Source organism: Neomonachus schauinslandi, chromosome 6 (assembly GCF_002201575.2).
Source record: "Neomonachus schauinslandi chromosome 6, ASM220157v2, whole genome shotgun sequence".
Lineage (NCBI taxonomy): Eukaryota > Metazoa > Chordata > Mammalia > Carnivora > Phocidae > Neomonachus > Neomonachus schauinslandi.
The window spans coordinates 100,603,691-100,629,632 of NC_058408.1; the positions used below are offsets into that span (position 1 = coordinate 100,603,691).

The following is a 25,942-nucleotide window of genomic DNA, read 5'->3' on the forward strand; positions in this document are numbered from 1 at the left end:
GACAGCGCGACACCCTACCCTGTGCTGCGGGATGAGAAGCGGCTCATGGGGCTAGCTGTGGTTTCGCTGTTTTCCCCAGGACAGGACTGGGAAGATGCTGACTCCGGGGTGTGGTCAAAGGGGCAGATAGGGTGAGGTTCTTCCATAAGGTCCAACAGACTTAGGGGATGCTGCAGAAGCCAGGGAGGGACTGGCTGGAGCCCTGTCCAGGGAGCCTCGCCCCGGGGTCCCCACAGAGCTACCCCTCCTCACACCCCAGGCCCCCGGGGGGGTGGCCCCCAGGCTCTCACACACATTCATACACATACAGCCGCTCACACACACACACACACACACACACACACACACACACTGCACTCACCACACACAGAAGGGCAGCAGAGGCCCAGGTCCAGGTTAGAAATTCTTCACCCAAAGTGTTAAGGAATTTGCTTCAACGGGGAGAATGGGACAGATTAGGAAAGAAAACAAAAAGAAACCCAAAACATGGGGCCCGGTCTCATCCATCCTGGCTCCCAGCTGGTAAGGAGATTTGGGGGAACAGGGAGGTGTGGCCCCAGTCCTGTCCCCTCTGACTTCACAACTCCTGAACACTTCGGAGCCTGGAGAAGCCCCTCCACTAGAGCAGCCTCAGGGGACCCTCCGAGGGGTCAAGAGGGAAGGTCCTGGCGCTGGCAGGGGAGGGGGATGGAAATGGGCCTGGTGCAGCCCTCTGGAGGAGAGATGGAGAAAGGCCACGGGAGGTGGAGCTTTTCACTGCTTCTCCCTCCCCAAGTCTCAGGGACAAGCTTCCCATTGGTCTGGATGGGAGAGGAGGTGGATGCACGCGTACATACACAGACACAGACACAGACACACAGACACACACACACACACACACCCCTGGCTGAGACCCAGCGTCTTCACCTGCTGCCTCATCCTCAGGCTCCCAGGGGGGCCAGGGGAACAAGCGCAGTGCAGGAGCCCACAAGGCCAGGCAGAACCCACCTGCATAACCACCGCCCACTGCCTCCAAGGGAACAGCCCAGACCAGGCCCCCACCTGAGGCCCAGAGGAAGGGGCCGGGCTGTTCAAGGGTCTGGCACTCAAGGGCTACCCAGCCTCCGCTCCTAAGAGCTACCGCCAGATCTGCACTCTTCTTCCTCCTCCCTCTGCTCCACCTCAGCAGCTTGGCGGCCAGGCCTTGCCCTCCCCCAGCCTCTCAGCTTCCGCCACCCTCGCTCCCACGGGCTTGGGTTAGGAGAGCAGAGTTTCTCTGGTGCTGGGGAGTCCAGCCAGGGAAAGGGCTCACTGTAGTCGGTGTCCCAGCCATGTCATCAGAGGCTGGTGGGGGTGTCCCAGCCACACTGGCCCGGCTCCAGGAGGACCCCAGCCAGCAGGCAGCTCCCTGCCTTCCCTCCTCTCTGCAATGGGGGGTGGGAGAGGGCAGGCAAGGGCAGTAGGAAGCAGGGCTGGAAGCAAGGAGAGCAATCAAGACAAGAAACCCCAGTCAGGGCAACCCAAGGGTGTCGGGACAGGCTTGGAGGGGGCTTGGGGACATGGCAGGGGGCATCTCATTTCGTCAGTTTTGACCTTGTGGTGGGTGTATGTGTGTGGGTGTGTGCACTTTAAAACCAACAATAAATGGAAAGCAAACAACAAGGAGGTCTTTGGAGCAGTGTGGACCAAGGACACATTTGTCAGCGCATGCCACACTCACACACATTCACACGTCCTGGCCACAGAGGCCACACGCGTGCCATGCACACTCACACATCCAGTCCTCCCCGCTGGAGCCAGGGTCCTTCCAACTGTATTTTCCGGATCCATGCGTAAGCTGCCTGCTTCTGTCCAGGTCTCTGCTGGCCCGTCTCCCCCGGCCATCGGCACCCTGGCCTGCCACGGCTCCCCGAGGGCCATCTACCAGATGTAGCCTCCGTCGTCCGCCTCGCCCGCCTCGCCCTCCTCCTCCTCAGCCTCCTCGCCTGCTTCCTCTGTCTCCTTCTCCTCCTCATCCTCCCAGCCGACACCACTCCCAAAGTCCCCTGAGAAGCCCACGAGGTCGTCTGTGAGGGGAACAAGCCGAGGGGCAGGTTAGGACCCCGCTGGCAGCCTCTCCGCCCTGCCAGCAGGGAGCACCTAGCCAGGCCCCCCACGAGCCCTCCCAGGGCAGGTCACGGGGCTGGGGGGCGCCCACGTTGCCGCCGGGCCCTTACCGCAGTCGGGGCTGCCGTGCGTGCGGGTGCCCGTCAGCTCCAGGCCCAGCTGGTCCACGCACCAGCAGTCACCCCTGCTCTGGTCACACTGCATCTTCCGGTAGTAGCCGTCCTCATCACAGCTCGGGATGAAGCTTCCTGAATGTGACAGGAACCAGCAGGGTCAAAGCAGGCACGTTGGGGCGTGAGCTCTTCGGAGAGGTGGCCCTGGAGCCTGGGGCACGAGCAAGGGTCCAGACCCCACCAGAGCGCAGCCAGCCCCGGTACCAGCCACCGACAAGCCCAGATGTCCAGGGCTGGACGCGAGCATCTCTTCTGGCTCGACCGACTGGAGCCGGGAAAAGCTGCCCCCCTGAGGTCACAGCGCTCAACGCCCTCGCTCCTGCAGCTGATCCTGTGGCCGGGCTGTCGGCTGTCAGCAACGCCCGGGCTTCTCCTCTCAGCCTCAGGGCCCACCCGCTCTCCCTCAGGCCCTGGAACTGCGGCCCCTCTGCCCACCCGACAGACTTCTGAGAGCAGACAGAGACTCTGCCCCTGCGGGGAGGCGGGTGAGACACACATCGAAATGACAGTTCCAGGCACTACAGGACGGGCACCCTGAGGCCCAGTAAGCACGCTCAGGGAACACAGACCGGAGAGGACTGCTTCCAGGAGGGAAGACCGTGGCTTCCGGGCGGAAGGAGCACTAACACCCATCCCCGAAGGCCACCGGGCTCTCGGTCCACAAGGCTCTGTGGGGTGGTTCCAGCACTGGGTCCCATGTGCGCTGGTCATGTGGGCCCAGTTAGATACCAAGCTGCTCTCAAGTCGCCACAAGGTCCCATGGGATCTGCCTCGTGGCCCTCTGTCCCCTCAGCCACCATGATCCAGCCATGTGGGCCCTTCCTTTCTGTTTCCCAAGAACCTCGAGCTTTCTCCTGCCTGTGGCGGTCTCCTTCTCATCTCTCAGGTCTTCCTTTGAACACCAGGTCCCCCAGAGGCCGTCGCACACACGCAGGCTAACTTCTACCCACGGTGTTCTCCCTCGGCACGACACGTACACGAGCGACCGTGGGTGGTTCTGTCTTTTTGGTGTGTCAACCTCTGTGTTGTGTTTTCCCAAGTAGCCTGTGTGCTTTCTGAGACCAGGGACCAAGTCTGTCTCGCCCATCAGTTCCGACCTGGGCCGGGTCTACGGTTCCCTCTGGGGCTGACGTTCAAGTATTTGCTGCAGACATGAACATCTGCTACAGAGGGGACTCACCTGAGTTTTGCACATACATCCCTACTGAAGTGAATTGAATGGAGGGTTCTAGGAACCTTTTGTTATCCCATCCTCCAGACCCAGAATGGATGGACACAAAATGAGTGCTTAAAATGCACTTATTGAGGGGCTGCTTGGGAGATCCTGTCCCACCATGAGGATAAGAATGGGAGGGGAGTTCCCTTTCCTGTCTTCCTAGGCCACAGCCTCCTCTGGGTTCAGCGTCTTCCATAATGCCCAGGGGCTGGAGTCTCCAGGCCTCAGGGGGACCCTGGGGCACCCCTCCCCTGCCTCCTCCAAGCCCAGCCCAGCCAGCCCCCTCACCTGGCTTCTTCTTGGAAGCCTCCTGGATCTGGATGCGCTCCAGCTCCACCAGGCAGGGAGGCTCTGTGGGGAGAGAAGCAGTCTCTGATGGGGGCCATCCCATAGTGCTGGTCGGACTCACAGAGCGGCCCCCAAGGCTTGGAAGCCCAGGCAGGAGGCTCTGCAAGATGAAAATACCCGGGCTTTGATTTGGGAAAGCCCCACAGTGGTAATGGGATACACAGATCCCTCCAAGTTCCCAAAAATTGACACAGGGGCTCTGCAAGATTAGAAAAAAAAAAAAAGCTCCAACTGAGGGAGGCCTTTCCATGGCTGTGGCATGGACTGAGGTGCCCCGAGAAGCCCAGGGCTCCCTGAGATGTTGGGAATTCATGGGATGAGGACACAGGATCCAGAAGAGGAGGTGGAGTGCACATATTCCCCAGGGGAGAGACCCAAGGGGAAACATAAGACCAGAGGGAAGGATAGACAGAAGCTCAAAAAGAGGGGCTCCTGGGTGGCTCAGTCAGTTAAACATCCAAATCTTGGTCTCAGCTCAGGTCTTGACCTCAGGGTCATGAGTTCAAGCCCCGTGCTGGGCTCCACGCTGGGCATGGAACCTACTTAAAAAAAAGAAAAAAAAAAGAAGCAGCCGCCCAGATGTAATTGCAGCCAAATCTAACTAACCTGTCACCGTGAGAAGTCCCTAGCCCTTCCCAGCGAGAGGCCAGGTTAACGGTAAAATGAGATCAGTCCCCAACCTCCTGCCCAAGTTGGCTGCTATACAGAATGGACAGAATGAGCTCCAAAGACCCGGAAGGTGAAAGTGCCAGAAGGTGGGGCAGGCAGGGTCCCTAAAAGTGACCGAGACACCACACACCGGCAGATGGATTTGTGGTTGACACGGTGCTCTGTACCCAGATTTTCTCCGTTCACCCTCACAACAGTCTCCCACACAGGTGGTATCTCCCAAATGGGATGAAGAAACCGAACTTGGAAAGATTCAGTGCCTTGCCCCACGTCCCAAACCAGCCTCTGGTGGAGCCCTTGAGGAAGGCCGGGCCTCAGGCCGCGGAGGCTGTACTGCCTCTAGCCCACGACCGCGGCAGGAACCAGGCAGGACACCCGAGGCGGAGCACCAGGGCCTCCCCTACCTCCAGGCCGGCCGGCCCGCTGACCCCCGGGAACCTCAGTTTCCCCACTGATGACGGTTGCCGCCTGGCCTGGATGGTCTCCAAGCACACGCCCATCTCTGGTTCAGGATATAGAAAGCTAGCAAATGATGTCCTATCTCTAAGGCTGATGATCACAGATTTGGGGTAAATAATGTGAGATGTGCCCAGAAGTGGAATCATTGAGAAGCCAATAGGCTTCAGCTGTAGGACCCAGCAGCCCTCTCCAAGGTCCCAAAGGGCCCTAGAAATTTCACATTTATAGTTTTAACTTTCCCAACGTGCATATGCTTCAGGACCCACAAAATCTGGATCACCAAGGAGCTTGCCAAGGAATGGAGTTAAAGTGCTGGTTTTCCTAGGTTCCAACAGATGAGGCACTGGAGAGGGCAGGAAGCAGGTGAGCTGGGGGGGGGGGGGGGTGGGGGAACGGGGGGGGGGGGCCGGGGGGGGGCGGGTGGTCTGTGGTGGGGGGCAGGGGGGCCAGCCAGGGGCCACACTCACTCTCCCTCCAGAAGCAGAAGCACCACTCAGCAGTGGAGACACGGCCGTCCTTGTAGGTGTCGCAGGAATTGAAGAAGGGGCGGATGCAGACCTCATACTTGTCCAGGTTGATGGCGGCCAGCTCGGTCTGGTCCAGGAAGAGGTCAGCACTGGTGTCCAGCTTGGAGAACATCCAGCCAATGGAGTCCTTGCAGCTGGCTCCCAGGCTCTTGTCCAGCCCTGGGGAGAAGGCCAGGTTCAGGCACACTCAAGGTAAACCACTCCACCCATCTGCCCACCCATCCCTCCACCTCTCCATCTGTTCAGGGTCAGGGTCAGGGCAGCTCAGAATGTAACTCAAGAATAGCCGAAGGTCGGACCCTCTGCCTCTACACAGGACTGCACCTAAGCCATTCAAAACCCTGTTTGGAAAGCCCTTCAGGGAAGATAATTTCTTGCCTTCTCTTGGCTACCCATTTTAGGGTTCAAGCTCCTTCCACCCACTTGTAGAAGTTCTTCCAATAGCTAACCCAAACCCCTCCAGTCTAGTTGAAGTCTCCCTCTCCTTGTTCCAGGGTTTAGGCGCTTTTCGAGGCTCAGGGTCTGGCAGGAGGGAACACAAGGCAGGCTGGCTCAGGGCACACCTGTCGCCCCATTGCCCTCCCTCCACCCAGGCAGAGCAAGCAGCTTCTGTACCACTGGCCAGGTTGGCCCCACTGCCGGCCGAGCCATTTTGCTTGGCGTTCTCATGAAGGAGCTGGAACCAGTCCCGCAGCCGGTCCCCCAGGTCAGCCAGGTCTTGACCTGTGCAGGTCTCTACAGTCAGCAGAATGGGGAGAAAGGGGCGTGGGTGAAGGTGGGGTGAAGCACAGCATGGTCTCAGCTTGGGATGCTGCCCTACAGGCTAGACCCTGGGCAGTGGTCAGGAGGGAAAGGGAGTGAGAAATCAAAGGCCCCCTCCCATCCTCTCCCATCTTCCTCCCCCCGTAGTCCCTAGCACTAAACCACACAGTGCATGCTCCCTGTACCTGAGACCTAAGCCCTCCAGCCCCACGGGTCCTCAGGCCTGTCCTTGTTTTCGCCACTTCTCCCTTCCTGCTCTGTGAACCTCTCTTAGCATCCCAGAGCCCTGAAGGAGGCACCCCAGGAGATGTTGGCATGGAGGGCTCCCCCAGCCTGGCTGGGGCCCAGCACCAGCATTACCTGGCTTGCTGTCGGTGGCGGAGGGGGAGGCCTGCTCTGTGGGGCAGGGGCAGGGGCCCTCACATCTCACGGTCAGCTGCTTGCTGCTCAGGCAGGCCTGCTGCTCCAGCTTGCACTGCAGGAGAAGAAAGGTTGGGTTGTGTGACTGGGGGGGGGCTCACCCATGGCTACTTGTAGGGGGGTACTTCGAGCCTACCAGGCAGCCACATCTGACAGGAGGGACAGCAGGTTCCTCTGGGGGGCCAAAGGTACATAGTGTTGGGGGGACAGCAGGCCTGGAAAGGGGTTCCCAGGGATTCAGGGGCTCCCATGAACCCTGGTCTGCACCAGCTTAACGTCTCTGCACATTTATCTTTCCCAGGACACCAGTCTCCCCCACGCCCTTACCCCCACCCACCCACCTCCCCTATTTAGCTGCCTCCTGGCCCTCTGGCCTATCTTCCTTCTTACCACAGTCCCCCGGTCCCCGGGGAACTGGCTGCTGGCCCCTCCCTCAGTGGTCTTTCCACGGTTACCTCCAATGGGCTTCGCCCGGCTCTCTGGACAACAGCCACCGGCTCTCTGCTCACAGCTGCTAACTCCCTGCCTTTACTAAAAACCCTCTGCCACAGCTGTTTGCAGAAGCCGGCCTCGGAGAGGGTCTCATCCACTCCTTGTCCTTAAAGTGTTTTCCCTGGTCCTGTCTGGTTCATCCCCGTGGGATGACAGCTAATGAGAAGGGGTCGTACTGTTTAATAGCATCTCCCTTGGTCCCTGGCTGCTCAGCAGAGAACACGGAGGCTCAGAGAGGCCCAGTGACTTGCCCAAGGCCAAGGGGCTGGGATGGAAGCCAGACCTCCTGATGACCTATACCTCCCCGAAGGACAGCTCTGTGACCCTCAGAACACAGCTTCCTACCCAAATCTTGCTCTGCCCTGAGGCTGTGTGACAGCACTCTTCTCCTCCTCCTTCTCCCTCCCGCCTCCCCAGTGCAGCTTCTTTTTTTTTTTTTTTTAAAGATTTTATTTAGTTTTTTGACAGACAGAGACACAGCAAGAGAGGGAACACAGCAGGGGGAGTGGGAGAGGGAGAAGGAGGCTTCCCGCCGAGCAGGGAGCCCGATGCGGGGCTCGATCCCAGAACCCTGGGATCATGACCTGAGCCCAAGGCAGACGCCTAAGGACTGAGCCACCCAGGCGCCCCTCCCAGTGCACCTTCTGCCCTCAGCCTCTGGCGCAGTCTCTCTCCCCTCCCGGTGAACTTCCCCCTTTCCCACAGCCTGTGACACTGTGACTCATAAATCTGCATGTCACCCCGAAAGGGTTCCTAAGCCCTAGAACCCAACCCTAGCTGACAGTGCCCTCCAAAAACCAAGCAACTCTCAACCCCTGGTGGCTAGCAGCAGCATTCACAATTAGCACCTGCATTTCTACGGTCCTTTAGAATTTATAAAATGCTTTCATGAATGTCTCACTTAACCTTCATAACACTCCTATAAGGTAGGGATTCACTCCCCCCCAGCCACCATTCCCTCCCACATGGTTGTCTCATGGAGAATTATTTTCTCCTGCCCCAGAATGCCTGGTGCTTGCTGGTGAACACCATCCCCTCTGGGTGGAAATCTGCCTGTGGAAAGCTCCATCCGTCAATCCCCAACCCCGACAACTGGATGACATGGCTCTTTCCTTCCAGAGCCCTGGGTACTTTCTTGACTTACCTCACTTGCTCTGACTCGCAGTTACCTGCCCACCTGCATCATTCAAGCCCCACTGCCCACCTGCACCTGCGTCAGGCCGGGGGTGGGGTCTGGCTCCGACTCTTAGCCCCAGCCCAGGGCTCCGGAGTCCCTTCTACGGTCAGCCACATCGCATGCACTGACCGAGGACATCCAGCCTGTGTCAGCCCTGGGAGCCCCGCCAGAGGCCCTGGTTCGTTGTCCTCTCTGCTCCCCATGGCTTCGGGTGTCAACCCAGCCCCCCAGCCCGCCCCCCACCTGGGGCCAGAGCTCCTCACCACCGAGCTGTAAGTGTGGCCATCGGAGCCACAGACTGAGGCGAGCGGGGCCACGTGACAGGGCTTGCAGATAGTCTCTTTGTTTCCAGGGAGCTTCGGGGCAGGCTGCTTGATCCTACAGGAGGACAGGGATGGGGAGGGCACGGGGGGGGGGGGGCGGGGGGGCGGGTGGAGGCAAAAATGAGAGAGGGAAACACAAAGGGAAGGTTCAAGAGACTGGCTCCAACAGGAAGCTGGCCCTGGTGATCTATAGCACCTGCAAGCCTCCTCCCTGCCCCTGCCCACCCTCCCCATCAGCCCCAGCCAGACCCTCCTCCGGCTCCTAAGGGCGGATGGAGCCGACTGGGCAGGGTGCAGACCCCCCAGCTACCCCTCTCCTGTGGTTACCGAGTCCAGCAGGGCCTTCAGGCAGCAACTCCGGGTCTGACTGCAATACTTAAAAAGGAGTCGCACCTTGCATAAGGGGTCACACCAAATCAGAGGTTGCAAACTGATGGCCCGTGGGCCGTATCTGGCCCAGAGACTCATTCTGTTTGGCGCCCAAAGGTGCTTGGCTTTGAGTTATTCACCAACATTTACAAAATGGAAGAGTTCACATAGAAACCTGGATTCCTGGAGAGAGGGGAGGGAAATGAGACCTTTTCCAGGGGTCTTGGATCCTGGCAGGTCTTGTCCTTGGGCTGGAGCTAACACCTTTCCCTCCTCTGCAAGCCTCAGGAGCTACAACCTAAATATTTCATTAAGTCGTTGCATGTCAGAGCTGGAAAGAATCTCAAACTATCTGGGCCAACCTATTTGTCTTACGGATATGGACACCGAGTCCCAGAGAGGGGAGATGCCTTTCCCTGAGTCCCACACTGCTTGTTGATGGATCTCACATAGCATGGTGGTCTTAGAATACGTCTACAGATTCTTTGACACTCCTCCTTTCAAAAGATGGAGTGTAGTTCCCTTCCCCTGGAGACTCGCTCCTAACAAAGAGAAGTGGCAGAAGTAAGAACGTATGTTTTCTGAGACTAGATCATAAGTGACATTGTGGCTTCCTCCTTGTTCTCTCTCTCCTTTGGATGCCTCGCTGAGGGGAGGCCAGCTACCATGTTGTGAGGACACTCAAGCATCCCTATGGAGAGAAGTCTATGACTAGAGCCAACAGCAATCCAGCCTTCAAATGATGCAGCCCCGGCCAGCACCTTGACTGTAACCTCATGGCAGACCCTGAGCCAGAACCATCCAAGAGAACCACTTCTAGATTCCTGACCCTCAGAAACTGAGTGAGATAATACATTTGTTGCCTGAAGCACAAAGTTTCGGGGTAGGTCATTTTGCAGCAACAGGTAACTGCCACATAGGAGATGATCAGGCAAGCCCTTGCTATTTAAGCAACGCCCCCAGAACCCCCACTCCCCAAGCCCCTCACCTGTGCTCCAGCTTCTTGCGGCTGATGCACATGGCCCGCTGGTAGCCCTGGGCGATGCACACCTTGTGACGGCTGCACTTCACCTTCTGGCAGGGGTCCTTGGTGGTGTCCAGGGCTGCCGGGACACAGGGCCAGGACACAGGTCACCCGGAAATCAGTGCCAGAGAGCCCAGGAAGCCCCCAGCCCCACTTCTGAGCCGAGAAGCTCCTCTCTGCAGTAGCCCTGAGAACCAAAGCTCCTCGGCTCCAGAAGCCCCACTCCCATCAGGGCCCGGCTCCCACAGAGCCCCCAAGGCCATGGTTGGCACGTGCCCTTGGCGGGTCTCAAGTGTTCACGGGTGTCAGTCATAGTCCCTCACCTAGGAGGGGCACGTTACCTTCATCTCCTTGCTGATTGTCCTCCCAGCTCTTGATGTAGTCATCCTAAGGAAGGACAGGGCGGCGAGGAAGAAGGGAAGGGCTGAGTTAGATCCTGGAGCCAAGGCTCAACTCCAGGGCCAGGAGGGAGGAGGGCTTGACCTGCTCCCACGTTCTAACTGCCATCACCCCAGTGGCTACCCAGATGACCCCTGGCCCCCCAAGCTCTGCCAGCAGCTCCCCCAGAACTCTATCCCCCTAAATCCTTATTCCAGCCTCGCCCATATGTTCCTTACCCCTCCATCCCATACTGGGTGCTGCAGGGAAGGAGAAGTCAGGGAGAGGGAAAAGAGAGGAGGGTGGGGTGTGGGGCCCCCCGGCAGTACTCACCTCCACCTCCTGGGGATCAGGAAGCAGCAGCAGGCCACGGGAAATGGAGCCGGAGGAGAGAAGGAGATGGGGATTTTAGTGTGATGCCCACCCTCAGCCCGTGTGGTCCCAGAGCTCTGCGGGCCTCATCATGTGACCACAGGCACTGGGCAATGCTCTCGGATTGCTACGGTCCTCTAAGCTCTATGGCCTCCCACTGGACGACAGTATTCCTGTGTCTTCACTACAGGGAGCTTAAGGCCTGGCCCCACTCAGGGCTGGTTCTAGGAGCACAGGAGGTGAGGCGCATGACTTTGAGAGGGCGAGGTCCCATCTCTCCATTGCCCTGGCCCGACCATTAGGACAGATGTCTAAGGGACCCCTACTGCCCGGGAACAGTGGTTCTCACGCCTGTGCCCTAAGTGTCCCAGAAATGCCCCTCTCTCCCTCTGCCAGGGTCCCTCCGTTGGCAGTCCCCTCCCCCACCACCGGCCACCCTGTGAGTGCGGCGAGGGCGGGGGGCTCTCTTCCACTGCACGGGGACTGTTGTTCACTCAAGGTCTGACTTTGCTGTAGGGGCCAGACGGTGCACTGAGAGAAAGGGGGGCCGCGGTTCCTCCCAATGTCACTGGTTTCCCTGGTTCCCATGGCCCAGCTGCAAATCCTCAGATTCAGAAGATCCTGAGAAAGCCCTCGGAGATCATCTGGCCCAGCCCTCTGTGTGTGCGGGAGAGGCCAAACAGCCCAGAGACAGGAGGTGACCCACCCCAGATCCCAGTGTCTCAGAACCCCAGTCTCCCGACGCCCAGCACAGACCTCCCTTTTGGCCACAACACACAGTCTCCGAGACCTAAGGCACCCGGAGACAGCTGCTCGCCCTGCTCCAGCCACAGGGGCCTCCCCGGGGCCCACGACCCCGCTGTGGCCAGAGGCAGAGCAGCTCACACCCAGCCTAGCTCCCTGGCACCAAATCCCCAGCCCCCTCTGGTTTCCCCACTAGCCCTCATGGGGCAGAGGCGGCTGCTGACAACCAGCATACAGCTCCCAGGGCGCTCCGGGTGGAAGCTCCACCAGGCAGGCTAGGGGACGGCCTCTCGGGACTGCAATCTGGCTGTGCCAAGGAGCCAGCTGCCGGCCTCCTCTGCATGGGGCTCCAGGAGCCGGGGGGTCAAGGGCCATGAGGAGCCACGTGCAGCTGCGCCCTTCATCCTGAGTCCCAGCCACCCAAGGATCAGAGCTGTGCAGCGATGGGAGGCAGAGGCCACACTGTGGGGTGGGGGTGGGAGGGGGCCAGACACCTGTCCGGGCCAGACACCTGTCCGGCCCAGAGAAGAGGACCTGGGGCTGCTGCACCAGAGCGCTCCCGCATGGGGGCAGCAACAAGCACAAAGGAGGGCATCCACAAGCGCTTTGAAAGCCTAAGGGCTCCGGGGCCACTGACATCTCCCCTGGAAGTTGACAAGCATCAGAGGAACAGGCAGGGACAAGGGCCTTTATCAACACGGCCTCCTGGGCAAAGGCCAGGAAGGGGCCAGGAACAAGCAGGCAGTGGGCATCACACCCAGGTAGAGCACGCCGTGACCACGTGTGTACCCTTGCGTGTGCATTCGTGAGGGCCCCAGGTGCACACATGCACACCCGTGAGCACATGTCCTAGAGCACGTAGATGTGCAGGTGTGCAAGTCCCAACTGTGAGCACATGTCCATATGCACGCACGTGTGAGGAACAGTGCACACTGGGTGTGCGTAGGAAACAAGGACACTTCGAGGCAGCTCACCCAATGCCAGATGGTTTTTATCCAGAAATGAGGTTAACAAAGCCCACTTCTGTGAGCAGCCCCCAGTTTTCACACTGGGGGCCAAGGCCCTCCCTCAGGCTTGGCCTTCTTGTCTCTTCCACGGAGAGAGACAGGGCGAGGCAGGGCTGGGGAGGAAGAGGAGGGCAGACAGAGCAGCAGACCTCTCCCCACAAGGGGCTCGCTGCACCAGTTCTGCCCTCCCTGTCTTGCTTTCGTGTGTGTTTCTGTGCATCTCTTCGTCCATCTCCTCTTTCTCTCTCTCCTAACCTTTCACTCTGCCCAGGCCTTCCGCCCCCCCACCCCGGCCCCTGACATGTCCGAGAAGCCCTCGCTTCCAGGAGAGTGGGAACAGCCAGCCAGAGAGGGGGATGAGGAAAAGAGAGGGCCCGGGGTCACACAGTGCCCACACTCCCCTTCCCAGCACACCTTGACCTTTAGGAACTCAGCACCCATCTCCTGAAACTCCTCAGAGATTAAAGGTGGCGTCTCAGGGGTACCTGGTGTCCAGAAAGCCCTCACCTAATAAAAGCTGTTATAGCAGAAGAGACCAAGGACTCTTGGTGGAGGAGCAGGAAATGGGCAGGGAGAGGCCCCATGCAAAGCTCCTGCATGTGGAAAAGGCAGAGCTCCCCGCTCCCCGCCCCAGGGACAGCGGAGACCAGTGCGGTGTGAGGAGAACCGCCCTTGAGGCATCCCTCGGAGAAGGGTGACGAGGTCCTGTGGGCAGCATGGGGGCAGAGCCCAGGGACACATTTAGGGGCCCCTGAGGTCGGGTGTGGGCAGGCACCATCTATAAGCTGAAAAGGAGGTGTTAGTTGGCAAGTGTGAACAATGCCTTTCAATGCAATGGTGTCTATTTATGGCACCCGAGTGGGCTTATTAGCAGTGTGACAAATGGTCCCATAAAGGCACTAGGGTCTTCTCAGGAAACAGGGGGCCTGGTTCTGTCCGTGCTCTGCTGCCCATCGATCATGTCCTCCCCTGAGAAACAAGGATTCGGAAGAGCCCATTCCAGTGCTCTGGAGCGAGGGCCAGGCCAGAGGGAAGGTGGGTCCTGGGCCGAGATCTGCATTTCTGGGCCAAGAAAGAGCACATCTATTTTACCTGGTTGGTTTCAGCCGCCGTGACCACCCCCTGTGCCCAGCGGTGCTCCGCACAGTGGTCCTGCGGTGAAGCAGGCAGGACCAGTAGGATCAACCCCATAGAAAAGGAGGAAACTGAGGCCCAGAGAGGCAGAGCACCTGGCCAAGGGTCAGAAGACAGAAGAAGAGCCGAGCCAGGATTCCTTGGCTGACCTGGCCTGCATAGCGGAGGCCTCTCTCACTCAGAGAGGAACAGTCTTGCACTGAGAAGGGGGTGCAGAAGGGGTGGGGAGCAATCTGCACGCAGAGACCGCTCTCAGCCTGGCTCACTCTGCAGCCTTGGGCTGGAGAGCCCTCCTCTGTGCCATGTGGATCTCAGCAATGGCTGCACAGTAGAATCACCTGCGGAGCGTTTCAACTGCCTGTTGCCCAGAGCCACCTGAGCCCAGTGGCACCTTCCAGGCGATAGAGCTGCCAGAGCTCCCACGGGTCCCGGGCTGCTCTCAGGGGTGGGGTCCTGCCGGCTCTGCATCTTAGGTCTCAAATGCTCTCTTCATCTCCTCTGGCATCGTCACCTCCACCATGGGGCCTCGGGGAGGAAAAAGAGCAGCTACTCCCTCCCTCTCACACAGAGCAGATGCTCAGTGCGCGACGCACAGGCTGACTCACTGGAACCCGGGCTCCCGGCCTTCTCCCCTGGAGTGCTCATCACAGCACCCTCTCCAAGCTGACAAGAGTGAGGCCAAGGCTGCCCTTATCATCCCCACATCCTGTCCACCCCACCCGGCTCTCCCCAACCGGCCCTCCCCCCATTGGGTCCCCTCCCCCTCCCGCCTTGCCAGTGAGGGCCTCAAGTCTGTGGTGTCCCCGGGGGGTCTCCCTGTCTTTTGTCCTCCACATCGCTGCAGCTGCAGGGATCCTTCCAGACACAATCCTGACCTTAAAACCCTTCACTGAATATACTTCACTCTCATTTTTGAAAAAAATCTTAAAGGTTAGTAGGTACAAAGGATTCATACCAAAAAAATTAATGGTGATTTCCTCCGGGGGACAGAAATAGAGAATTTTGACATCTTTCTGCCTTTTCCCAATTCTCCAAATTTTCTAAAATGTGAACATGTTTTACTTTCTATTTTTTTTAATTTTTATATATTTTTTAAAAATTTTAAGTTAGCTCTAGGCCCAACGCGGGGCTTGAACTCACAACTCCAAGATCAAGAGTAACATGCTCTACCGACCAAGCCAGCCAGGTGGCCCAGTGAACATGTTTTACTTTCTAATGAAGGGGAAAAACTACAATAAATATTATATTTCAAAACCCTCACTGGGGCGCCTGGGTGGCTCAATCGGTTAAGCGTCTGCCTTCAGCTCAGGTCATGATCCCAGCATCCTGGGATGGAGTCCTGCATCTGGCTCCCTGCTCAGCGGGGAGCCTGCTTCTTCCTCTGTCTGCTGCTCCCCCTGCTTGTGCTCTCTCTCTCTTTCTCTCTCTCTGTCAAATAAATAAATAAAATCTTAAAAAAAAAAAAAAAAAAAAAACCCTCACTGGTTTCCTGTCACCTACAGAAGAAAGTCCATCTTCTCCCGATCTGTTCCTGGCTATGCCAGCCCCATGTCCTTCCAGCAGAGGCTTCAGCATGGCCAGACCTCGGCACAGCCTTCTTCCTCATGTGGGATGTGTATCTGCATCCAGCTCCAGGACTTCTATTCATCTTTCAAAACCCAGCTCGGGCATCATCTTCCCTAACGCAGCCCCAAGCCCAGCTTTCCTTCAGGCCGATTGTCCCACTTACATCACACAATGCTGTTGCTTCCGCCGATTGAGATGGCCAGTTCCTGGAGGGCAGACACCCTATAAAATTCATCCGTCTATGCCCAGCACCTAGCCCATAGTAAAAATACTGCTGATAACAGCTAACATCTTTTCAGCAATTACCACGTGGCAGGCATTGTGCTGAGCACTTTATTTTTTTTTTTTAAAGATTTTACTTATTTATTTGAGAGAGAGAATGAGATAGAGAGAGAGAGAGCATGAGAGAGGGGAGGGTCAGAGGGAGAAGCAGACTCCCTGCTGAGCAGGGAGCCCGATGCGGGACTCGATCCCGGGACTCCAGGATCATGACCTGAGCCGAAGGCAGTCGCTTAACCAACTGAACCACCCAGGCGCCCATGCTGAGCACTTTATATTCATTGGCTCTGGTACTCTTTACAACAACCCCAAGAGAAAAATTACTATTGTTATCCCCACTTCTCAGATGATAACACCGAGGCTTGGAGACGTGAAGTGACTTATGCAGGATCACATGTCAATTGCACAGCAGAAGAGTACTAGCACCCCCAGCACTGTGATTCCAGAATCTGTGTCCCTAACCAGGGCTCCGGGCTGCTCCATAAACCCATAAACTTTAGCGGATGAGGAAAGTCCCAGGCCAGGGGCTGGACCCAGAGGTCCGATCCCAGCTTGGGGGTGGTTCCGCCCACCGCACCAGCTCTGCTCCAAGCCCTCAGCAGGGCGTCCTGGAGCCAGAGGAGGGGCTGGCTATGGCGGGGAAAGACACCTGGACACCGCCTTCCCCAGGCGCTTCCCAGAAACCCCTTCCTAAGCCCCTGGTTTGGTTGGTTTGGAGCTCACCCATCTCCTGCTTTGATCTCTGCGGCTCAGCGCGGTTGCCATGGAGACGGGGCCCACTGTGCCAAGCTGGGGGAGAGATGGTGGCAAGCGCGCAGGCCTAGCCGGGCTTAGGGGGCACATGCTGGGTGTTTCCAAGCGCTGTTTACTTCCTGTCATTTTAATTAGCACCCAAATCACCCGCTCACTTCACAGCTTGAATTAACCCAATCCCTCCCAGCCTCTCCATCTGCTGAGGAGGACGGGACCCTGCAGTGATTGTAGCCAAAGAAGAGCAGCCCCTCAAGGCCTGATTGATTGGACTAAGAGCACCTGGGCAAACCTCCGCTGCCTCTTTGCATCACAGTGTGATGGGGAGACTGTCCGGAATCAGGGCATGGGGTCCCCGTTTGGCCTTGCCTCTGCCAGCAAGTCTGCAGGCTCCAGTACTGCCCTGACCGGGCCCCCGGGCCCCACTTCCTCATCTATGAAACGGGCTGACTCCCTTGCCTTCCTCCCTGAGCTGTGGAGGGACCCAGGGCAATGTCTCAGAGGACTGGATGAACTATGAAGCTCTAGACTTCAAAAGCCACCAAACCAGACCACCGAAGCCTGGGTTCTTTGGCACACACGGTGGGAGCCTCAGGGAGGGCTGGGCCAGAGGCACTTTGGGATCTCACGGTCATCAGGGCCCTCCAGTATAGACTTCTGACATTGTCACCAAATGAGACAGAGGCACACCAACAGGACGAGATGTTCATCATGAGACTTTCAATAAAGCACAACTTTTGCAATCTTGCTATGGCATTTCTTCATTTTTTACTAGATCAGGAACCTCTAACAATGGAAGTGGGCCAGGCCTCTCTCAACCTCTGAAAGGCCCTGTGCCCGGCATTATTTTTGCCTCATTCCTCAGGCGAGGGAGCCTCCGATGGAGCCCAGGCCCCTGGAGGGGGAAGGCCCAGGAGTAGGGGCACTTGTGGCTGGGCCTCTCTCGTCCCTCCCTGCCAACAGCCAGAGGAGCACGGAGGGAGCAGCCCAGAAAGGAATGGGGAGGGGCCAAAGGGGGGCCATCTAGGCTCCTTCTCAGCTGAGGACAGACACCTCCGTCACATGCCCAGGCAGAAGGCACCTTGAGGAGGCTGTGGCCGCCGTGTGGAGGACGTGAAAACAGGGGCAGTTGTTAAATATTTGTCCCCCTCTGGGAGGGGGTGGCAGACGCTCTGGGTTAGGCCTGCACAAACAGAAGGAGACAGGCATCTGGGAGACTCTCGGTCTCCCCCCCCCCACCCCACCCCTTGGAGGAATTTCCTTGGAGGGCAAAAATGTGCTTATCACTCCCAGCATGCCAGGGGCTTCCCCTGGCCTCAGGTATGCAAGCAGCAATGCCCCCACTCCATGGGCTTGACCTCTCCCCTACTCGGGGCATCTCAGCCATCCACCTCCCCACCCTCCTTGGGTTTCTGGTTCTAAGCAGCAGCCTCAGGGGGCCATAAAGGGCAGAGAACAGGGAGATGGGGCCTGAAATTCTATTCTGAGTTGCCTTGAGACCTTGTTTTCCCTTCTGGAACATGAGTGGGGAGGCAGGATTTAAAGCCCAGATTAAGGATTTAAACCTCTGCGGAAACACAGGCATGGTGCGGGGAAAGAATCCTGGGCTGAGAAGGGAGAAGGGTTCTTGGGTGCCTGCACTTCTCTGGGTCTGCGTCTCCGTCTGGAAAAGGTAGGGGCTTAGTGCCGCCGATGCTGCACAGTTCTACTCTCCCAGCTCTTGCAAACCGAGAACTCTGAGGATAGGGGGGAAAGAACCTGAGTAAGTTCACACTCTTCTATGTGCTCCAGCCTGTGCAAGGGAACACGAGCCAGAGGGTTGCATTCAGGCAGGGGTAAGGCACTGGCCAGGCCTGGCTTGTCCTTCCAGCTGAGTGAAGCCTTGACCTCTTTTCTGATGAAGGGAGCTGGAGGGGCAGGGTGCCCCGCCTTGGGGAATCCGTTCTCCACCTGCGGGAGTCCTGTGCTTACCTATTCCCAGGCCTGATAGGTGGATGGATTGCTCCGTAGGCATATTGAGGATGAGTGGGAGGCAGAAAGGGGGAAGCTGGCTGCAGCCAGGCCCAGGCCCACAGACACAGGGGCGGAAGAACAGCGAGGGGACAACCTTCCTTCAAGATGTCATTCACTCCCTTATCCTACAAATGAATCACTGGAGAGTCAGGGTGCCAGGGTTCTAGTTTGACTGTCTCCACATTTCAGGGTCCAGAAAGAGCAAAGAGATCTCCCCAGATTACAGGACGAGTTAGTTGAGATCCTTTCTGGCACATTCCATAATGCATGCATTTATCTTGAGCGCCTACAGTGTGCACACACAGCCTGTGCAATGCTCCAAGGACAGGGAGGTAAGGTACACAAGTAGTCTAACCCCAGGTCCTGCCCTCAGGGGCTTAGTAACTATGGGAGGAACGTGCTAAGCACACATTAAAATACCAGTCGGAGCACTCTCCAGATACAAGTGCAAGTGTAAGTGAGGCCCCGAGGCAGCACTAAGGTGTGCCAAACGACTTTCTGACCAATAAATACCGCAGGAACCCGGGGGAGGGGCTTATACCTGCAATGAACGCTGGTTGAGCCCTTAGGAGCTAAGAGGCTGTCCCATTTCCAGAACCACATCGCCCTACCTCCCGCAGCTGGGCCTAGTGAGCTACAGTGGTGCATCCACACCCAAAGAAGACCATGTTACACCTGCAGGGAAACCTATGCAGGGTAGGATGACGATCTCCTTGTGCTCGCCCCAAGATGCCATTAGGCCCCATTCCTCAGCATTCCCTATCTCTGGCTAATATACACCCTATCCTGATTTGGTGCTGCCCACTGCCCAGCTTGTGGAAGGGGTGGGGGGGGGTATGTCTGCAGGTGAAGAGGCTGTGGACTGGCTCTAGTACCATCTTCCTGCAGTCATAGAACGCTAAGGGCTCTGTAGAGGCTTCTGTTCAGCCAGCCGATTAAGCCCCTGGGAAAATCAAGGGCCAGAAACGTGAAGTGGCTCTCACAAGGTCACACAGCTAGTTCTGTCCTCTCCTGAGGAAGACAAGCTGAGTGTTCTCCCAGGGCCCTTGGGTCATGGGGTAGGAGAGAGCTCTTCCAGTCTTCCAGACAGCCTCTGACCTTCTGGAGAATGGGAGGGGGTGGTGTTGATCTTCCACCCTCTTCAGCCTGCCTGGAAGGTGAGAGGACCACACAACAGCCTCTCCAGGTAAAGAGTGCTCTTCCCTCCCTCTCTCCCCAAGGCTGGAGCCCTGCTGGGTGTTCAAGAGTCCCTCACCATGCTGACACGGCTCTGGGAGATGCCAGACCTTCCCGCTGGGAGAGGATTCAAAATCAGAATGGAGGAGGATGCCAGGGAAGGACTCACCTTCCCATCCCCAAGCCCCAGTTATGGAATCCATTCTGACCCAGTTTGGGGTTCTTCTCACGCACCCACACTTACAAACATCTGTGCTGCTCATTCCCACACTTGCATTGGTTTGGGTGTGTGGTATGGGGACAGGGGAGGGGCGGGGAGAAGGGAGCCCCTTTGTGGCTAAACCTTGTTACTGGCTTACTTGGTGATCATAAAAATCTGAGAGTCATGAGTAGCCAGCAAGCACTACTCTCCCGGGCCAGGCCCCAGGATCAAGGTGAAGCCCCTCGTGCAGGGGAGATGCTCAGATCTGCAGGGAATGAGGGAACACACATCAGTGTCTTTCTCACGGAGACTGAGGCGCGGTGGGGGCCAGCCCCAGAGATGATGGTCCATCGGGTAGCTTTCTGTGGGGGCTTGGGGCTGGGGAGTCCTGCCTGAAATGGATGCCCTCCAGCCCTGTGACGAAAGGCCTCCATGCTGACGCATCCGTTTTGGTCTCCTTGCCCGCCGGAGAGGGAAGGCAACGTCCCTGGCATCATGTGGCCAGCCAGTGGCAGAGCCTGAACCCGCACCAGGCCTTCCAGCTCCCAGGTCAGGGCTCTCCCAGCACACCGCACTCCTGCCTCTCCTGGGTAGAGAGCTGCCTTTGGGGTGTTGCTAGGGTAAGGGGTGGGGAGCAGGCTGGTGGCGGGCTGCTGAAGACACTGAGGGCTTTGGCCCACCTTCCTAAGAGGTGCTGCTCCAGCCCAGGGCAACCTTGAGGCTCCAAGGGCACAAGCTGGGGTAGACTTTGTTCTTCAGGGTAGACTCTTCCTTCCCATTTGTCCCTAAGGGTTAGGCCTCGAGTGCCCTGAAAAGCAGAGTTGAACCAGATGACCTGGATTTAAATCCCAATTCGGCCACTTTCTAGCTATTCGGCCCTGCGGTATGTTACTTAACTTCTTTGCGCCTTCGTTTCTTCAACCGCGGAATGCATGGATCATGACGAATGATAAATAGGGTGGTTGAGGGGCACGAGAGATGATGCAGGGACGTGTTTACTGCAGGGACCCCAGCTGTAAGCCAGCGCTCACTGCAATCAGTGATTCAACGTACGTTAACTGCGTGCCTCCTGGGGGCCAGGCACCGTGCGAGACGCCCGTCAATCTCATGAAATTTTAATGGAAGTGGAGTACAAAGTAGGTAAGAAGAGCCAAGAAGAAAAAGAACATTCAGTGCTGCCTCGCCCGGCTCTTGGAGCCTGCCCGGAAGAATGCTGTGTAATGGGCCTGGCTCCTCTCACGTGTCCGTCTCTATCTACGAGGCCCTGGATGCTCTGTTCTGAAGACCAGCAGTCAAGTCCCACCCGGTTCTGCAGGGAGTGAAGCCGGAGATAATAGCCCCGGGGAGCAGGCCTCTGAAAGGCCCAGGCCTGCCCAGGGGAGGGCACAGCTAGATCACAACCTCCCCTTCTCCTCTGGCATGAAATTCTCTCCTCCTTGGCACGAGGCACTGGGCATTAGAGGAAATCTACCCCAGCACAGGATGCGCAACCCTGCACCCACTGGAGGGGAGGATTACTCTGCTGGTAAATCCTGCCTCCCTATAATCCTAGCGCTCAGAGAAAGAATGCTAAACTCAACTCCCCCCCTAACCAGCTCAGACCAATTCCAGGTTGGAGCACCTGCCTACGCTTTCTTCTTCTTCTTTGTCCTCCTGACCTCTTCCACATGATGCCCTCCATCTTCCCCCCTCAATTCAGTCAGCACCATTTAATGAGACATGCCCCTAACCTACAGTACTGACTCCTCCATCCTATGCCCAAGAACATTCCACTCCTCTTGCCTCCCTTCTACTCAGGCAAACTGGGGGCCTGCGCCATTTTGTGGTTATGAACAAGGTTCTGGTACAACCTGGCAACACCTTAGAGGTTCAAAAGGACGTCCATCTCCCCTTTGAGGATCCAAGGAACACATTTTCAAGAAAGCTAGCCTGATGAAATGTATATAAAGCCCTATGCTTGCTTCTGTGCCCAACGAGAGGGCCTTCGGGCTTTAGAGTAGAAAGTGGGGCGTCTACTAACAGAGGAGGGATGAGAAGTGTCCGTAGTATTGGCAGAGTCCCTGTAGACAGTGTGAGCACCGCACAACTCCAGGGGGCACCATCACACTGTGGCACCTCTAGAGTTGTGCAATGCAGTGGCTCTGAGCTAGCAGCCTCCTGCCCTTCTGCAGAAGCTGCCAATGGATCCCCAGAGCCAGACCCTCCTGCCCAGCCTTCCCTGGCCTCCTCTCTCCCTGATCCTGTCTTCCCGCAGCCAAGGCTACCTTAAATGGGGTTTTAGAGGACATCTGCCCTATAAAAGCCTGAGGCCACCCAAATTAATACATACCCTAAAGCTTTCCATGAATCCTATGGGGTGAATCCTATCCTTTCTTCTGATGAGCATGGGAGGAAGGAGGAAATGACTGGCACCAATACAGGGAGACAGGTGGGCAGCGTTGTGCCAGGGGGTCAAGCAGTCAGTTATTTATCCTCACCTACAGAGTTGGCTATTGGAAGCAGGTGGAGAAAGGGAGATGGGGAGGCATCTTTATTTTTAAACCTTTACTGTTCTGATAAGCATTTCTTTTCCCTCTGACCTTCACCAGTCCCACTTTGGAAGATCAAACAGCCGGCTAGTCAGAGGGAGGCCTGGACCGGTGACACATGGATTTGGGATGGACCAGCCTGCTGCCGCCCCCTCGCTGCTGTGGTGGGGCTGCTTCCCAGGCAGGGGCAGGAGACTGCAGCTAATCTGTGCTGGGCCTGCTGGGGCCTCGGAAAAGGCCTTGCAGGGACTCCTGCCTCCCTTACAGGGACCAGCCGTGGGTGGGGCAAACTGCCTACACTGGCGCCCAGGCCCCTCTGCCCCAGATGACCTGGCTGCATGCAATCCTTTCTGATGAATTACAACCTACCGGTTAGACTTTGAAGAGAAACTGTCACTTGTCTCACGATAACAAAAAGATCCATATCTCTGCCTTTTCCCATCATTTTGCTGGAGAGCATATGAAGTATGTGCGTTTTAAACACATTTCGTTCTTTTTTTTTTTAAAGATTTTATTTATTTATTTGACGGAGACAGAGACACAGCGACAGCAGGAACACAAGCAGGGAGAGTGGGAGAGGGAGAAGCAGGCTCCCCGCTGAGCAGGGAGCCGGATGCGGGGCTCGATCCCAGGACTCTGGGATCATGACCTGAGCCGAAGGCAGACGCTTAACGACTGAGCCACCCAGGCGCCCCTAAACACATTTCTAAGGAACTTCTGCATGCACACAATTTAAGAGAAGATGAGAAAGGTCACGGTGTGGCCAGTGTTGTACCAGGTGGGCCTGATGAGGGAACTTGGCAAATGAAAAACGAGAATTGGGGTCGTATTAGAGGCTCTCTGGGAACTGGCAGGCATCTGAGAGCACTAGGTGGCCAGGACCAGCCTTCTTCTCCTCCGGTGCATCCACATCCGGGCCCATCCTCCACCTCACACCCGGCCCCCTTCTCTGGGTTCCAGCCACGCCCTCTGCTACCCGCCCCCCCTACCCCCCACCCCAGCTCCTACTTCCCCCTTCTGGGAACGCAGCCTCCGGTTTCCCCTCTGATCTACAGGTGCTCGTAAACAAAGTGCTGCAGCAAGCCCGGCTAGTCCGCAGCCGCCTCCCCAACCCCCACCAGGCTAGGTTCGGCCCAAGGTTAAGCCAGGGTTCGGGCAGGCGTCCCCGTCCCCAAAGGGACCCCAGACCCAGCTCCTGGGCTTTCCCCTCTGCTTTTCAAGCCCACGGGGCTGCGGAGTCTTTCCTCCGGATCGGAGCTTCTGCCTTCTCTAGGCCCGGCTCCCCCACGAAAGGTTGCTCCTGGAAAACCAACCTCCATGATCTCGCGCCACTCTGCACGGGGACCCCAGACCTGGCTCTAGTGGCCACCCGGAGGTGGCCTCAGCTATTTTCACTGCCGTCGCCTGCCCCCAATCATGGACACGCCTTTCACCATGTCGCCTAATGAGGACTGCTAGGACACCTCCCCCCATCCCCAACTCAAAGCCCCAGCCAAGGGCTCTGTCCCCTTCTGTCCTCCCTCCCCCAAAGCCCAAGGTGGGAATAGAGGGCACTCGCGCAAGACGATGCTACCTACCGGCCGGCCGCACCCAGACCTGCCCCTTCTGCAGTGCCCCGTATGTGGAGCCTGCAGCATCCACCCGGCTGGGGGCAGGCCTGGGGGCCTCTTTTTTTTTCCACCAAAAAAGGAGGGGAGCCGGTCGGGGGTTCGGCCGCAGCCAGGGTCCCCACCCCTCCCGCCCTGCACCCCCACTTGCATCCCGCGCCCCTCTCGGCGCCCGACCTGCAGTGGAGACCGCGTCTGGAGCGCGCGCCCCCGGAGCAACTCCTTGCCCGGGACTCGCCCGGGGCGGCTCTAGGGCTTGGGGTCCCGGGCCTGGTGGGGCGGTTTCGAGGAGGGGGCGCCGAGCTGGGCCGGCGACGGCTGGCGGCAGCGGGTGGGTGCGCGTTGTTTACTCTCGGTGCGGTCAGCCGGCTGGGCTGCGGGGCGGCTGGCTGCGACGTGCCGCCACCGCTCCCGGCGCCCGGGGCTCCGCTCCGAGCCTTCCTCCCCAAACCCGCGCCCCTGGCCCTCGCGGCCCTGCAGACTCACGTCTCGAAAGCGGTTCCAGTGCTTGATCTTGCCGCTGTACTGCGAGATGGACGACAGCCATTGCTCGTCCTCCATGAAATTGCCGGGGGTCTCGCCCTCCTTGACCCCTTTGGCGTCGCCTTCGGCCAGGGCGGCCGCGGCGAGGAGCAGCAGGGGCAGCACCAGCCGCCCGCAGCCCGGGGCGCGCATCGTGGTCAGGGTCCGACCGGGAGCTGGGTGCGGGGTGGTCTTGACTTCTGCAGGATTTTAATGTCCTTCTTCCCACCCCGCGGTTGGCGAAGCAAACGCCGTCGTCTTCCTCCGCCCTCCTCCTGCGGTCTGACTCCGGTGACAGACGGATAGTGGGTCGCGGCTGAAATGTGACCTGGTTAGGAGATGCACTTGTCTGAAAAAGCCCAGCGCTGGACGCGGAGAGGGAGAGAGAATCAGAGAGGCTGCGCCAGCAGGGGCCGTGTCTGTAACTGTAGCATCAGCATCACGTTTGACATCATCATACCTGGTTTAAAAAAAAAAAAAAAAAAAAAAAGGAAAAAAAGAAAACGGAAAAAAAAAAAAAAAAGGAGGGGGTAGATTTCAAAGGGAAGCGCTAGATGAGAGCGCCAAACGCCAGCCAACCGCAGCAGAACCCAGCCCAGCCGCCTCGCACTTAGGGAGTTGCAAACCAAGGAATCCAAATCCTGAGATGTCCCTGCTGTCTCTGCAAGGGTGGAGGGCCAGAGAAAGGGCCGGCAGTGTCTCCCCAGGGAAGATGGGAGTGGGGAGGACACAAATCTCTCCAGTTACAAAGCCAGGAGGCTCAGGTGTCTAAAAGGGAATTTGGCCACAGACACTCTTTCTGTCTCCCCTTGCTGGCCACCCAGAGGGGCCTGCGCCACAGCCCTGACAGCTGGCTTGCTGCGGGTTATGGCTCTGACAGTCACGGGCAGCTTCGTTAAGACAAAAGCCATAGAACAACTGGCTGCCTCCGAGAACTATCGCTTCCCAGCCCCACATGCTTTTTTCCAGGCAGGGCTGCAGCACTGAATGGTGGGTAAGAGAGGCAGATGTCCTCCTCCCCAAGCAGCTGTTTCAGGGCTTCACCCCTTTTGTTGGCCCTTTCTAGGGCAACCCTAAAAGGTAAACGTCTGACCATTTCATCTGCCTTGAGGCTGCACATTTGAAAAAGGCACGTTTGTTCGTGCTTTTGACTTCAACTTGTTTCTAATAAGCCACTGGGGAAGGGGGTTGGAGGGGAGGCTGGTTTTGTCTGAGGTGTTTAGGTTTTTGTTAAAACTGTGACCCTTATCGTTGCCTGTAAAAATGTGTTGCCATCCCAGCTGGGAAGGCTGGAGGCTGGGCAGTCCCAGGATCAGAGCAGAAATGGGGTGAGGTTTACATTACTAATAAATGGAAGAGGAAACATGGAGAGAATCTGACAGGACAAACATAATGAACTTTTGGGACCCAAGCCTTAGATTGTGTTTTTACAAAAAGACTTGGCTGCTGTGGTCTTAAAAAAAAAAAAATCAAATCAAAGGCAATGAAAAACATGATCTTAATCGGTAGGAAATAACACAGGTTAGAAGGTTCATAGTCACCCTGAATCTGGCCTGCCTGAGAATTCTGACTGCATCAATGGCTTGGGCTGAGGTCCCCTTGGGAAAACAGAAAACAATA

At 57.4% G+C, this 25,942-nt stretch overlaps 1 protein-coding gene across 2 annotated transcripts; it reads right to left on the minus strand.

The window, feature by feature from the left end:
* Positions 1-1,645: 1,645 nt before the first annotated feature.
* Positions 1,646-24,755, minus strand: SPOCK2 (SPARC (osteonectin), cwcv and kazal like domains proteoglycan 2). Of its 2 annotated transcripts, XM_021699764.1 has the most exons (11): positions 24,287-24,755; positions 10,756-10,764; positions 10,386-10,431; positions 10,009-10,123; positions 8,592-8,706; positions 6,600-6,714; positions 6,093-6,212; positions 5,418-5,636; positions 3,763-3,825; positions 2,196-2,333; positions 1,646-2,045 (listed from the first exon to the last, which is right to left on the minus strand). In XM_021699764.1, exons 1-11 carry the CDS (start codon positions 24,473-24,475, stop codon positions 1,900-1,902), a joined length of 1,275 nt encoding a protein of 424 aa, XP_021555439.1. In that variant the 5' UTR covers positions 24,476-24,755; the 3' UTR covers positions 1,646-1,899. The 2 variants fall into 2 exon arrangements, with proteins under 2 accessions (XP_021555439.1, XP_021555440.1); XM_021699765.1 differs by lacking the exons at positions 1,646-2,045; positions 2,196-2,333; positions 3,763-3,825; ... (5 more) ...; positions 10,386-10,431; positions 10,756-10,764 and adding an exon at positions 22,946-22,989 and having other exon boundaries at positions 24,283-24,755.
* Positions 24,756-25,942: the final 1,187 nt, after the last annotated feature.